At 37.0% G+C, this 12,195-nt stretch overlaps 2 protein-coding genes across 2 annotated transcripts in view; one reads left to right on the forward strand and one right to left on the reverse strand.

The window, feature by feature from the left end:
- The window catches only part of LOC107551400 (epidermal growth factor receptor kinase substrate 8-like protein 2), a 4,755-nt gene extending 3,387 nt beyond the window's left edge, over positions 1-1,368 (forward strand). The window contains exons 3-5 of the mRNA XM_016232984.1: positions 822-971; positions 1,063-1,111; positions 1,187-1,368. Coding sequence (XP_016088470.1) covers positions 822-971; positions 1,063-1,111; positions 1,187-1,368 — 381 coding nt within the window. The remainder of the gene's footprint in view (positions 1-821; positions 972-1,062; positions 1,112-1,186) is intronic.
- Positions 1,369-2,551: 1,183 nt separating this feature from the next.
- The window catches only part of LOC107551431 (fatty acid desaturase 2-like), a 17,478-nt gene continuing 7,834 nt past the window's right edge, over positions 2,552-12,195 (reverse strand). The window contains exons 2-11 of the mRNA XM_016233031.1: positions 11,700-11,810; positions 10,582-10,779; positions 9,690-9,791; positions 7,524-7,649; positions 7,376-7,436; positions 6,482-6,558; positions 6,281-6,378; positions 3,090-3,186; positions 2,932-3,011; positions 2,552-2,846 (exon numbers count right to left, since the gene is read on the reverse strand). Coding sequence (XP_016088517.1) covers positions 2,567-2,846; positions 2,932-3,011; positions 3,090-3,186; positions 6,281-6,378; positions 6,482-6,558; positions 7,376-7,436; positions 7,524-7,649; positions 9,690-9,791; positions 10,582-10,779; positions 11,700-11,810 — 1,230 coding nt within the window. The 3' untranslated portion in view covers positions 2,552-2,566. The remainder of the gene's footprint in view (positions 2,847-2,931; positions 3,012-3,089; positions 3,187-6,280; positions 6,379-6,481; positions 6,559-7,375; positions 7,437-7,523; positions 7,650-9,689; positions 9,792-10,581; positions 10,780-11,699; positions 11,811-12,195) is intronic.

A 12,195-nucleotide genomic window follows, 5' to 3' on the forward strand; every position in this document is an offset into this window, starting at 1 on the left:
TTGACAGCGTTGATAACGTTTATGACAGATAATATCATGATAATTTTCACTTGACTGAATTAACTTAGATATGATCATATTGAATTATCATATCCTGTCAGCAAAAACCTGTCCATGGGCTTTTTTGATTGCTTTCAGTTTTAAGTGCCGGTGATGCAGTGTTGCCAGATATTGATACTTAAACAAAAAAATAAACCGAAACTATTTCCAATCTTTTGGAAATAAGAAAAGATAAAGATATCGCTGACTCTAAACTGCAACTTCCTATTTTATTAACTTTCTAAAGTGTTAAATTAAGTGGAAAAGACAAGTCCAAAAACGCTTATAATAGCTGCGCCCGCGCCTTCACTCACAACTCTCTCAAGCCTCGTTCACTCCGCAGCGATCATTTTCATAACAGGGACACTAAACATTCTTGCAAACTGTCTAAACTGAATTATACATGTCATGCAGGCATTCATATGAGGAGTTTAACAGCAAATTAGTCAAAGAACAAAGTTTATTTTTGAACATCATCATAGCTGGTTACGGGCCTGAGTATGAAGACTGTGAAAAATCACATTTAACATCTCAAGTGCTTCTCAAAGACAGCAATGAGATTAAATTGAGCTCTAATGGAGATGATTCTCCTGAGAAAATTGTTTCCTCTCAAATCAGTCTTAAATTGTCTCAAAAGTCAGAGATCTCATTATGAACTAACATTTCTCATCAAATTCCCAAAAGATGAGCTGATCTTTGCTGCTATGCACATTCCTTTGACAAAAAGCACTTGCTAAATTTGGTGCAATACAAGTTGTGTTCTGAAGGATGCGTGTTTTAAGGTGTTGGAGGATGATAAGCAGTGGTGGAAGCTGAGGAATCGAAGTGGACAGGCGGGATACGTGCCCTATAATATCCTGGATGTGGTAAAACTGGAGGACCCTCAAACTATGATTGACCCGCCATACAGTCCAGGAATACCTTACAATGCGGTAAACACATTTACACAGTACAACAGCAGAAAAACAAGTCATTTTTGATCATTAAAAATACTAATGAATCATTATTTTGTCTCTCACACAGCCATACCGTGGACAGTCTCCCTCTGGCTCAATGGGCAGTGAAAAAGACGGTGAGTTTGAGACAAATATACGAGATAAATAAGATCAGATTCTGTGTATTTAACATGTTTCTTCACTGTCCTCAGGTCACACTCAACAGATGGATAAAGTGAACGATGAGCTGCTCATGTTGATCAGTGGAAATAAGATTCAACAGCCCACGAGGAACTTCAAGGTGGTGCGTCAGTCTACTGTCCCGCTGGCCTTTGACTCCAACCCGGCTGAGGTCACCACCTGGCTCAAGGCCAAGGGCTTCTCCAAACCGTGAGTCAAATAAAATGTTTTTACAGAGAACTCCTTAAAGGGTTAGTTCACCCAAAAATGAAAATAAGCCCATGAATTACTCACCCTCAAGGCATCCTAGGTGTATATGACTTTCTTCTTTCAGACGAATCCAGTCGGAGTTACAGTATATAAAAAATCGCCTTTGATCTTCCAAGCTGTTTAATGGCAGTGCAGCAGTGCATCAGTCCAAAAGAAGTGAAATAAAGTGCATCCATCCATAATAAAAAAGTGCCTCACATGGCTCCGGGGGGTGAACAAAGACCTCCTGTAGCGAATTGCAAAAAAATTTAAATGACACTAAAGATTAATTTACAAACAGAAACCCCCTATTATAGCTTGTTACAGACCAGGGTTATTATAGTTAACTAAAACTAAAAACCATATAAAAAAACAAAAACAAGAACATTTTCATTACTTGAAATAAATTAAACTTCAATCAAATTTTGTTTAACTTAATGCACTAAAATAACTAAAATAAAATAAAAAATAATAAAAATTATATAGACTTAAAAGGAACACTCCACTATTTTTGAAAATAGGCTCATTTCCAACTCCCCTAGAGTTAAACAGTTGAGTTTTACCGTTTTCGAATCCATTCAGCCGATCGCCGGGTCTGGCGGTAGCACTTTTAGCTGTAGCTTAGCATAGATCATTGAATCTGATTAGACCGTTAGCATCTCGCTCAAAAATGACCAAAGAGTTTCGATATTTTTCCTATTTAAAACTTGACTCTTCTGTAGTTACATCGTGTACTAAGACCGACGGAAAATGAAAAGTTGCGATTTTCTAGGCCGATATGGCTAATAACTATACTCTCATTCCGGCATAATAATCAAGGAACTTTGCTGCCGTACCATGGGTGCAGCAGGCGCAATGATATTACACAGCGCCTGAAAATAGTCAGTTTCAGGCGCTGCGTAATATCATTGCACCTGCTGCACCCACTAAGTCTTAAATTTCATAAGCTCTCATGTATTTCATATTTTAGTGTTTGACAAGCTACAATAAGGGTTTTTTGGTTTTTACCTGACTCTTTAGTGTTTATGTTCGGCAAATTGCATGGAAATCAATTGGGGAGTCAATATGACCCAAACTAAATTTGTACTGCCTTTCCAAAATACGTCTGTGTCGAAATTTTGCATGCACATTCATGACCCTAAATGAGAAGTATTCACCAAATTTTACGAAAAAGTAAACAGGTTAACCTGTATTTCAAGCTGTCTGAAAACCGAGTCTGGGCCAAATTGACCCCAACCACAACAGATGATGAAATTGTTTGTCAGTGTTGTTACATAGGAATATTTCGGAGCAAGAGATTTCAGGTGTGCATCATACCTGACGATGTCCGCAAAGGCCTCATACAAGCTCTTCTCTTGGTACTTGACTCCGTATTTGTCACACAATGCTCGCACGCGTGGAGCGGCGCGCCAGTAATTGTGCCGAGGCATCATGGGAAAGAGACTGGGACAAGATCAAATCACAGTTGTGAAATGCAGAAGATAAAGTGAAGCCATTTTTGCACTGAAACTACTTCTGTTTTTCTTACTGGTGCTCGATCTGAAAGTTGAGGTGTCCGCTGAACCAGTCGTTGAAGTAGGATTGCTCGATGTTACAGGTTGCAACCAGCTAAATGACAGAAACACACAGAGTTGGCATGCTCGAAAGACTTCAAACCCAGTGCGGCCGTGATGGTTCAGAATGTACCTGCATGCTAAGCCAGTCTTGGTGTTTCTCGTAGTCGATGTCCATGGGGATGTGGCTCATCTGGGTCACCCACACAAACCAGTGACTCTCCATGAACCTGCGGCCCACAGGAACACATTTCACACCACAGTCATGCGACTTGTCAAAACATTATATTTAGTGTCGTCAAACGATTAATCGCGATTAATGGCATCCAAATAAAAGTTTTTGCTTACATAATACATATACACAGTACATACACATATATTATGTATATATAAATACACTAGGGGTTGCACCGACTAATCGACTTCAATGCTCTGCCATGACGCTTTAAGCTTGACGTCGACTAGTTGCTGGTCCTATAGAGGGCGCAACAGGATAAGAAATCTTTGAAGGACTTCCACATTTACGCTCAGTTTCCAAACAGTTAAAATGACAAATAAATGCATACTCTGAAAACACTCCACAAGACATGTGTGATTATATTACTGGATGCTCGAAATTGAACGGGAGAATGCACGTTTTAAACAGCTTATTGTACAGGTTAATCGCCGTTCTAATCTAATGCGCTGCTGCACTGTAACACACACACAGGCTACAGACAGTAGCTCGTAAATCACGCACACATTCGCGTGCGCACAGAATCATTCAGCGCGGAAATGTGTTGTCAACACCGTTATGTGATTTCTCAATAAAATAGCTTAGAAACCGAAAAGTTCAAGCATATATTTCTTAACTAAATTCCACAGCTTCCCTACTAGTAGAGAGACGCTGCCAGGTAGAATTAATTCACACACGCAAATCGCTCTCACTAATGCATTCATATGAATGTAATCTTTACTGCGCTACTTTATCTGTAATGTTATCTGATTTAGAACGAGCAGAAATCTGTGAGAAATATAACGACCCAAAGACAAAAGAACTGATAAAAATGAGCTGTTATAGGAGCAACAGCCATGTGGGCAGCGCTGTGTCATATGCCATAGCTGTGCACAAGCTGTTTATCACAGCTCCAGACTTGTTTGTTCATTAATGACGTCATCAGCGACTAGTCGACTTCGACTCGATAAAATAGCTTAGAAACCGAAAAGTTCAAGCATATATTTCTTAACTAAATTCCACAGCTTCCCTACTAGTAGAGAGACGCTGCCAGGTAGAATTAATTCACACACGCAAATCGCTCTCACTAATGCATTCATATGAATGTAATCTTTACTGTGCTACTTTATCTGTAAAGTTATCGGATTTAGAACGAGCAGAAATCTGTGAGAAATATAACGACCCAAAGACAAAAGAACTGATAAAAATGAGCTGTTATAGGAGCAACAGCCATGTGGCCAGCGCTGTCATATGCCATAGCTGTGCACAAGCTGTTTATCACAGCTCCAGACTTGTTTGTTCATTAATGACGTCATCAGCGACTAGTCGATTTCGACGCGACTTTCATTACATAAAAGTCGACATTAAAAAAAATCAGAAGTCGTTCAACCCCTAAAATACACACACATACAGTATATATATTTTGAAAATATTTACATGTATATATTTATATTCATATAATTTATATCATATATAAATATATTTAATATATAAACGTAACGTAATAGCGATTAATCGTTAGACGGCTCTAAATTTGTGTAACACAAAAACAAAATATCAATTGTAAAATCACACAAAGTAAAAGCTAAAATCCACAGAAATGGTTGACTGTAATTTCCCTAATTAAAGGTAATGTCGTACAATACTTTGTAGAGCAATAATCATTAGCTATGTTTACTTATAACCAAATAATGAAAAGCCTTCATGTAAACACCTCAATCAATCCAACGGAGTACAAACCGAATTAAATTGATCGGGTGGTGTACACCTGTCATAATATGATTACCAAAAGTTCAGCAACCAAAAATATTCAGTTTTGGCTGAAATGGTTTTAAAGGACGGAGGTGGGAACATATAATTAGTGTTTTACTGATGTTGCATTTTAACTACAGCAGGTAAAACTATCAGCAGTGTGGACACTGAGGCTGCCTTGACAATATCGATTTCTCCTTTTTAATAGATTTTTTTTATTGGCATGATCTTTTGGTCAGTGCCTTTAGTTGATGTGCATTTCACCTGCAGAAAGATGTCAATAAAATAGCTTGTATATAAGGTCATATAACCCCAGGAAAGCCATTCAATGTCCAAAGCTTGATAGTCCACTAGAAAAAAACAACTCTAGAGAGGAGGATTTTGATAAATACATGCACTATATTACATCTGCTTTATATTTTTACTTAACCTGGTAAAAATCTGTGGATGAATGAAAATGGATGTCTTCATTATTTAATGTCTGTTTAACTAAATCTGTCATGAAAACTATACGGTAATTTTGGTATCTGTGTTACGGTAATTGGTACGGTAAAAGTGATTGACAAAATTTATCTTCCAATTTGACATGTAATTTTTTTCCCTTGACTTCCAATATGTTTAATTAAAAAACTGAAACTCACTGATCAGAAATCAGAAAAATATTTAAAATTATTTTTAACAAAACATTACATAGTATCAGAGGACTGATCTGATTGTCACAAAAAAAACGAAAACACATTCCACAGAAAACAACTCAAAATGAGCTGGTTCTTTGGGATACAACACCCATTAAAGATCCTCCTGAAAGTAATAAACTCAAATATAACTTCATAAAACAAAAGAGTAGAGAACAGAGGAACTATTATATCACTATACTGCAGGGAAGGGAGAAATAAAGACAAAAGAATTGAAGAAAAGGCACTGTGATCTGACGGTCACTGAAGTAAACGCTGATCCACCGCACAGCTTTATAACCTCTTACACACCTGCAGCTGTGAGCAATCAAAGAGATCAGAAGGACACGCGCACCTCTCGCTCTCTCTCACTAGTACTAGTACTGAATGATTATATTCATATACTAAGGTATCTCCAAAAATACTATGGTAGTACTATGGTAAATGCACCACAAAACCTTAATATTACCAAGATCATTTTTGGTAAGTGAAAGAAAAGCTTGGCACTAAGCTTGGTACAGGTGCAAAAAACATGGTACTACCTTAAGTACCATGTAAAAGAAAATGGGATTTTTTATTAGTGAGTGTATTTTGCCTTTTCGGCCATTGAGAACGCATTTGGAATATTAAATCTACAATAAACGTGTTTAAAGCAGAAGTAGTAAATGAAATTATTATTTGTACCTCACGATATTAAACAGAAGCACCGCCCAAAGCACACCGTAGAACTGCGTGTAACACAGGAAGTAGCGAACGTAGTAACTTATACACCACACAAGGTCCTAAAACAGATAAGACGAGAAGAGATAAGGGCAGAGAAAGTGCTGTAAAATCACATTCAGCTGCATAAACATGGTAAGAGTCAAAGCAATCGTGGTAACCTACCACCCAAAGACCATGTGCGATCATATTGTGAAAGATCTGGAACTGGAAATACACCGGAATGAGCAGCGGAGGTCCAACTGAGAAATAACAACAGAAGAAGATGGTAAACATGCCTGGCTGATGGTGTCTATCATAACTAGTCCTATAGAACAGAAAATCAGTGAAAATCATAATCTACTCGTAATCAGACATTTTGTGCTAATATTAAAGAGAAATTTGCAAAATAGACATGATAAAATGTGCTAAATGGGACTTGATAATAATGGAACACATTGTCAAATTATGAATACATGGCAAAATATTTAATAAACATTTAAAGTTTGGTGAATATGTTTATTATGATATAAATTATACTTTTAATTTATATAGACACACACACAAGCGCACACACATACACATTAATGATATAAATGTTATGTACAGCTGTAAATTTATAAATATTAAATTTATAGTATTGTATAGTAAATTGATATATATATATACAAAATGTAATACTATTGATATATAATATATAAATATTTTAAAATAATATACTATATAATAAATATAATATAATAAAATGCCACTGAAGGACAATAAAATAATTTTTGTAGCATAATAACTAGTAAGTTTTACATAATAGTATATTTTACACAAATAAGTGAACGTTTTTATTTATACATTTCAAATTTCGACTTATATAATTTAAGCAATATTTAAATATAAGCTATATTTAATTGTTTAATTAAAGATTAAAAGATAAAATAGTACCTTACAAGCTTCAGTTTATCCAGTAGGATCTTATTTGAATCTTATTTATTTTTATAAGGATCCTTTGTGATCCAAATTATGATATAAATTCCAGTAAGAAGCTTGTAAACATTCCTGTAGATGCTGTGGCATAAAGTGACTTACTGAAGAAGAAGTACTTGTGCTGATGGTTGTAAGGCAGATTCTTGATCTTTTTAATGCCGTACTGTAGTAAAGACAGACAGAAAGAGTCCAATCAGCTCCGATCGGGTATTTTCTTCACGTATGTGTCATGTGGATGGTGTGTTCCTACCTCCACAGGCTGCACTTTTCCCACTACAAACGCATTGAGCAAGTTGACGTCTGGGTCCTTTTTTAAAATGTTGGGTTTAGCGTGATGCTGGAAGTGGCGATGGTTCCACCAGCACGCAGATGCTCCCTGAGAAATGACGCACAAAAACATCAGACACACAAACAGACAGACCAATACAGGTTCCAAAACTGATTTTAAATTGAGATGTTTTATACGCAGCAAATTTCATGAACATACAAACAGCACTTCTCATGCAAAAAGCACATGGTAGACTCAAGTTTGTTGTCAGCATGATGCTAAGCTAACAATGCGACACTCTACTAAGTAGCATGAACTGTATCAAAAAGCAGAACATTTTTAAGCTCAAATTTAGTACGTTTTTGTGTTTTGGGTGATTTATATTTATCTTATAAATATTCAATATAACTGTTTACGTGTGCAGTTGTAATCAAACTAATGCACAGATTTGCGTAGTCAAGCTACAGCATATATCTGTCGAAAAATACAGGCGTGAAGTTGAGAACTTAGATAAGGCTTGTCCAAGAAGTTGTTATATTTGTCCCTAAACTTTTGAAAAAAGTCTCAAAAGGGGCGGGGAAGTTGCTAAATCTAGCTACAAAGTAGCTAAATTGGCAACACTGCGCTAGATGGATGTCTTTGACTTTGGCTTGTTTGTCTCGCGCTGCTTTTTTAAAGGGTTAGTTCACCCGAAAATGAAAATTACCCCATGATCTACTTACGTCAAGCCATCCTAGGTGTATATGACTTTCTTCTTTCAGACAAATGCAATTGGAGCTATTTAAAAAAAATTCTTGGTTCTTCGAAGCTTTATAAATTGTGTCTATCCATCATAAAAAGTGCTCCACATGGATCCGGGATTTAATTAATCCCTTTTTAGATGAAGTGATGCAATGAAAATAGTATAACTGTTTACGTGTGCAGTTGTAATCAAACTAATGCACGGATTTGCGTAGTCAAGCTACAGCATATATCTGTCGAAAAATACAGGCGTGAAGATGAGAACTTAGATAAGGCTTGTCCAAGAAGTTGCTATATTTGTCCCTAAACTTTTGAAAAAAGTCTCAAAAGGGGCGGGGAAGTTGCTAAATCTAGCTACAAAGTAGCTAAATTGGCAACACTGCGCTAGATGGATGTCTTTGACTTTGGCTTGTTTGTCTCGCACTGCTTTTTTAAAGGGTTAGTTCACCCGAAAATGAAAATTACCCCATGATTTACTTACGTCAAGCCATCCTAGGTGTATATGACTTTCTTCTTTCAGACAAATGCAATTGGAGCTATTTAAAAAAATTTCTTGGTTCTTCGAAGTTTTATAAATTGTGTCTATCCATCATAAAAAGTGCTCCACATGGATCCGGGATTTAATTAATCCCTTCTTAGATGAAGTGATGCAATGAAAATATCTATATTAAAATTTTACAAACCATAATCTCTAGCTTCCGCTAACTGTTGTACTCATCATTTGCTTCAGAAGGCCTTTATTGACTTCTTTTCCTCAGTGGTTTTTCAGTGTCTTGCGCTACGGTCATTGTCAAAGGATGTCTTTGACAACTTTGACTTTGACTTTTTCAAAATCAGAAAAAGATGCTGTGTGAAGTTCAAATGTAAAAAACGGCATCTTGAAACCCTGTCTTCTTTTCAAGGTGGAAACTATTGTATGAACTTTCACATTTTTGCTTTTAAAAAAGGCAAATCGTTGTTATGAACTAAATGTGCAAATGCCATGAATGACCCAACCTTCGGTATTATTTTGGTATAATTACCTACATTTACTTTGCGTTACCTCAACGAAAATGGTTACAAAATGACAAGAAAGCTTAAAAGTTACAGTTTTGAAACCTGAAAACAACATGTGACCACAAACCAAGTGACTGAAAATAACCTACAGCTAGGCCAGAGGTGGCGAACGTCAGTCCTGCAGAGTTTTGCTTCAACCCTAATCAAACACACCTGAAAATGCTAATCAAGGTCTGAAGGGTTACTAGAAAGCTACAGGCAAGTGAGTTTTAATTAGGGTTGGAGCTGTACTCTGCAGGGCTGTGGCTCTCCAGGACCGGAGTTCGCCACCCCTGAGCTAGGCTAATGAGCTGTATTCCTGGAACCATCTTTAATCATTTTTAGTGAAGACTGGCCAGGATATGTTGGTACCTTCAGGTATCCGATGACAAATTTGTGCAATAAGTGATCCCATCGTGAGTTTTTAAACACGGACAGATGACCGAAGTCATGCTGCAACCATCCAGCCTGCGACTACAGACAAACAATCAAAACAAACAAAAAACCATGAACATTTACATTGTTGATTTTTGCATCAAGACATTTCCAGTTATGCTCTTTACAAGAAAACTCCTTGTTGACCAGCTAACGGTTACGGTAGCTAAGTTAGTTAAAGGGTTAGTTCACCCAAAACTGAAAATTCTGTCATTAATTACTCACCCTCGTGTCGTTTCAAACCCATAAGACCTCCGTTTATCTTCGGAACACAAATAAAAATATTTTTGATGAATTCTTAGAGCTCTCTGACCCTCCATAGACAGCAATGTAAGTAACACGATCAAGGTCCAGAAACGTAGCAAGGAGATTGTTAAAATAATCCATGTGACATCAGGGGTTCAACCGTAATTTTATGAAGCTACGAGAATACTTTTTGTATACAAAGAAAACAAAAATAACGGCTTTATTCAACAATTTGTCTCCTCCGTGTCACCCTGGTGACACGTGACGCAGCTGACACAGAATAGCATATGCTGTTTGCGTTCAGTGAATACTCTCCAAAACGGCACCAGGGAGGAGACAAATTGTTGAATAAAGTTGTTATTTTTGTTTTCTTTGCATACAAAAAATATTCTCATAGTGTTCCGAAGATGAACGAAGGTCTTATAGGTTTGGAACGACATGAGGGTGAGTAATTAATGACAGAGTTTCCATTTTTGGGTGAACTATCCCTTTAAGTACACCAGCATCCAAATGGCAACCGATTTTGGTTACCAATTCTGCTGCTCTTTTAAAAACACAGTTTAATGAAACATGTGTCACATACCTGTGCGGTAGCCAGTATAACAGCCACGATGGCAGTGTTGATCCAGCCAGTTCCAAAGTACCACACCATCATCAGGGCGATAGCCTCCAGGAGCAGGATGTGACCCAGATGCAGGATGAAAAACAGGGGCTGGGTTTTGAAACACCCCTCAGCCTCCAGACGCTCACGAAGGGCTCGGAAATCCTCCACAAGTGCCCCCTGATAGAAAACGAAGGTGAAATGACAACAAATACAGTCCTCTATGGCCACGTTCACACTGCGAAGGGAGTGACAATCGCATTTAAATGCAGGAGTGAATCGACTTTCATGACCTGAATTTTTAAGGGGTGAACACAGCTGAATCACTCAGAAGTTTGGAGTATGTGACTCGTGTCTTCGGGCAAAGGTTAATCTGAGCGGTGTATTGCTTTTTGTGCTTTAATGTCATTCTTAAGTCAACAAGCTGTTATTTGGCTGTCTGGGAAGTGGAATTACAGCCTGACAGTCATTCTGTGATGTGAAGGTCATGATCCAGAGCTCATACAATACACATAGCTGCTTTCTGGAATCAAACACATTGTGCAGCACAGTATTGAATTGAGAACGCCTTTTAAACTGCAATACAATTCCTCAGTTTGAACGGATTTGAATTTAGAATTTGAATGAAAAGAAGTAGAATTAAAATTGAAAATGAAATAAAAAAAGTAATTATGACTTTTTATTTCACAATTCTGACTTTGGTCACAATTCATAAGTATGCCATTAAAGTATGCCATACGTATGTTATTTAATAGCAATTTTAGAAAAGAGAAGTTCATCATTTGAACTTAGGATGACTGTTTGACAGACTTATTTAAAGGTGTTAAAAAAAAGCTACAGATGTCTTGGAGTTTGATGGTTTTATAAGCCTTACGGAAACACAGATGCAATCAATTGCCAGAACGCAATGACCTGATAAGTTTCTTTGAATTGTAATTCAGTCATCCCAATTTGAATTTCAACTCAACTTTCTGTGTAAAGTGGTCAGTTCATTTCAAAGTCACACTCGATAGCTGAATTCTGAATTCGATAAGTGCATCCTAACCAGATTAATGGAAATTCAACCAGCTGTCATGCTTCAGTAAAGTCCCTGTACTCACGTTTTTCTGCCGGTCTTGACTGGGCTCAGACGCCTCAAGCTCCCCAATTAACAGCGGCTTCATGTATTTCCTCACGAGCTGAAGGTTTGGATGAAACGCATTAAATGCGTCCTGTCACAACAGATTCAACATTGATGATTGTTATTTTATTCTTATCTGAAACAATTACAACAACACTGCAACAAACAACTGCTTTAATAAGCACCTACCTAGACAGCATTATGGGCCATTAGAAACACATGCCTAAAATACCCCAGAATGCTGTCTAGTTTGTAATATTTGTTATATTTGAATATTAATGCACATTAACATTCGCATGATTAATTATTCGCTTTTAGGGTTGCAAAAAGGTGGAAAATCCAGTAAATTTCAGAAAAATTCCAGAAATTTTGGAAAGTTTCCAGGATTTTTTGGAATATTCCAGGGATTTTTGGAAAGTTTCCGGAAATGTTCTACCCCTTTGCAACCCTATTCACATTAACATAGCATTTTTTGT

Source organism: Sinocyclocheilus grahami, unplaced genomic scaffold (genome assembly GCF_001515645.1).
Source record: "Sinocyclocheilus grahami isolate Dianchi unplaced genomic scaffold, SAMN03320097.WGS_v1.1 scaffold423.1, whole genome shotgun sequence".
Taxonomy (NCBI): domain Eukaryota; kingdom Metazoa; phylum Chordata; class Actinopteri; order Cypriniformes; family Cyprinidae; genus Sinocyclocheilus; species Sinocyclocheilus grahami.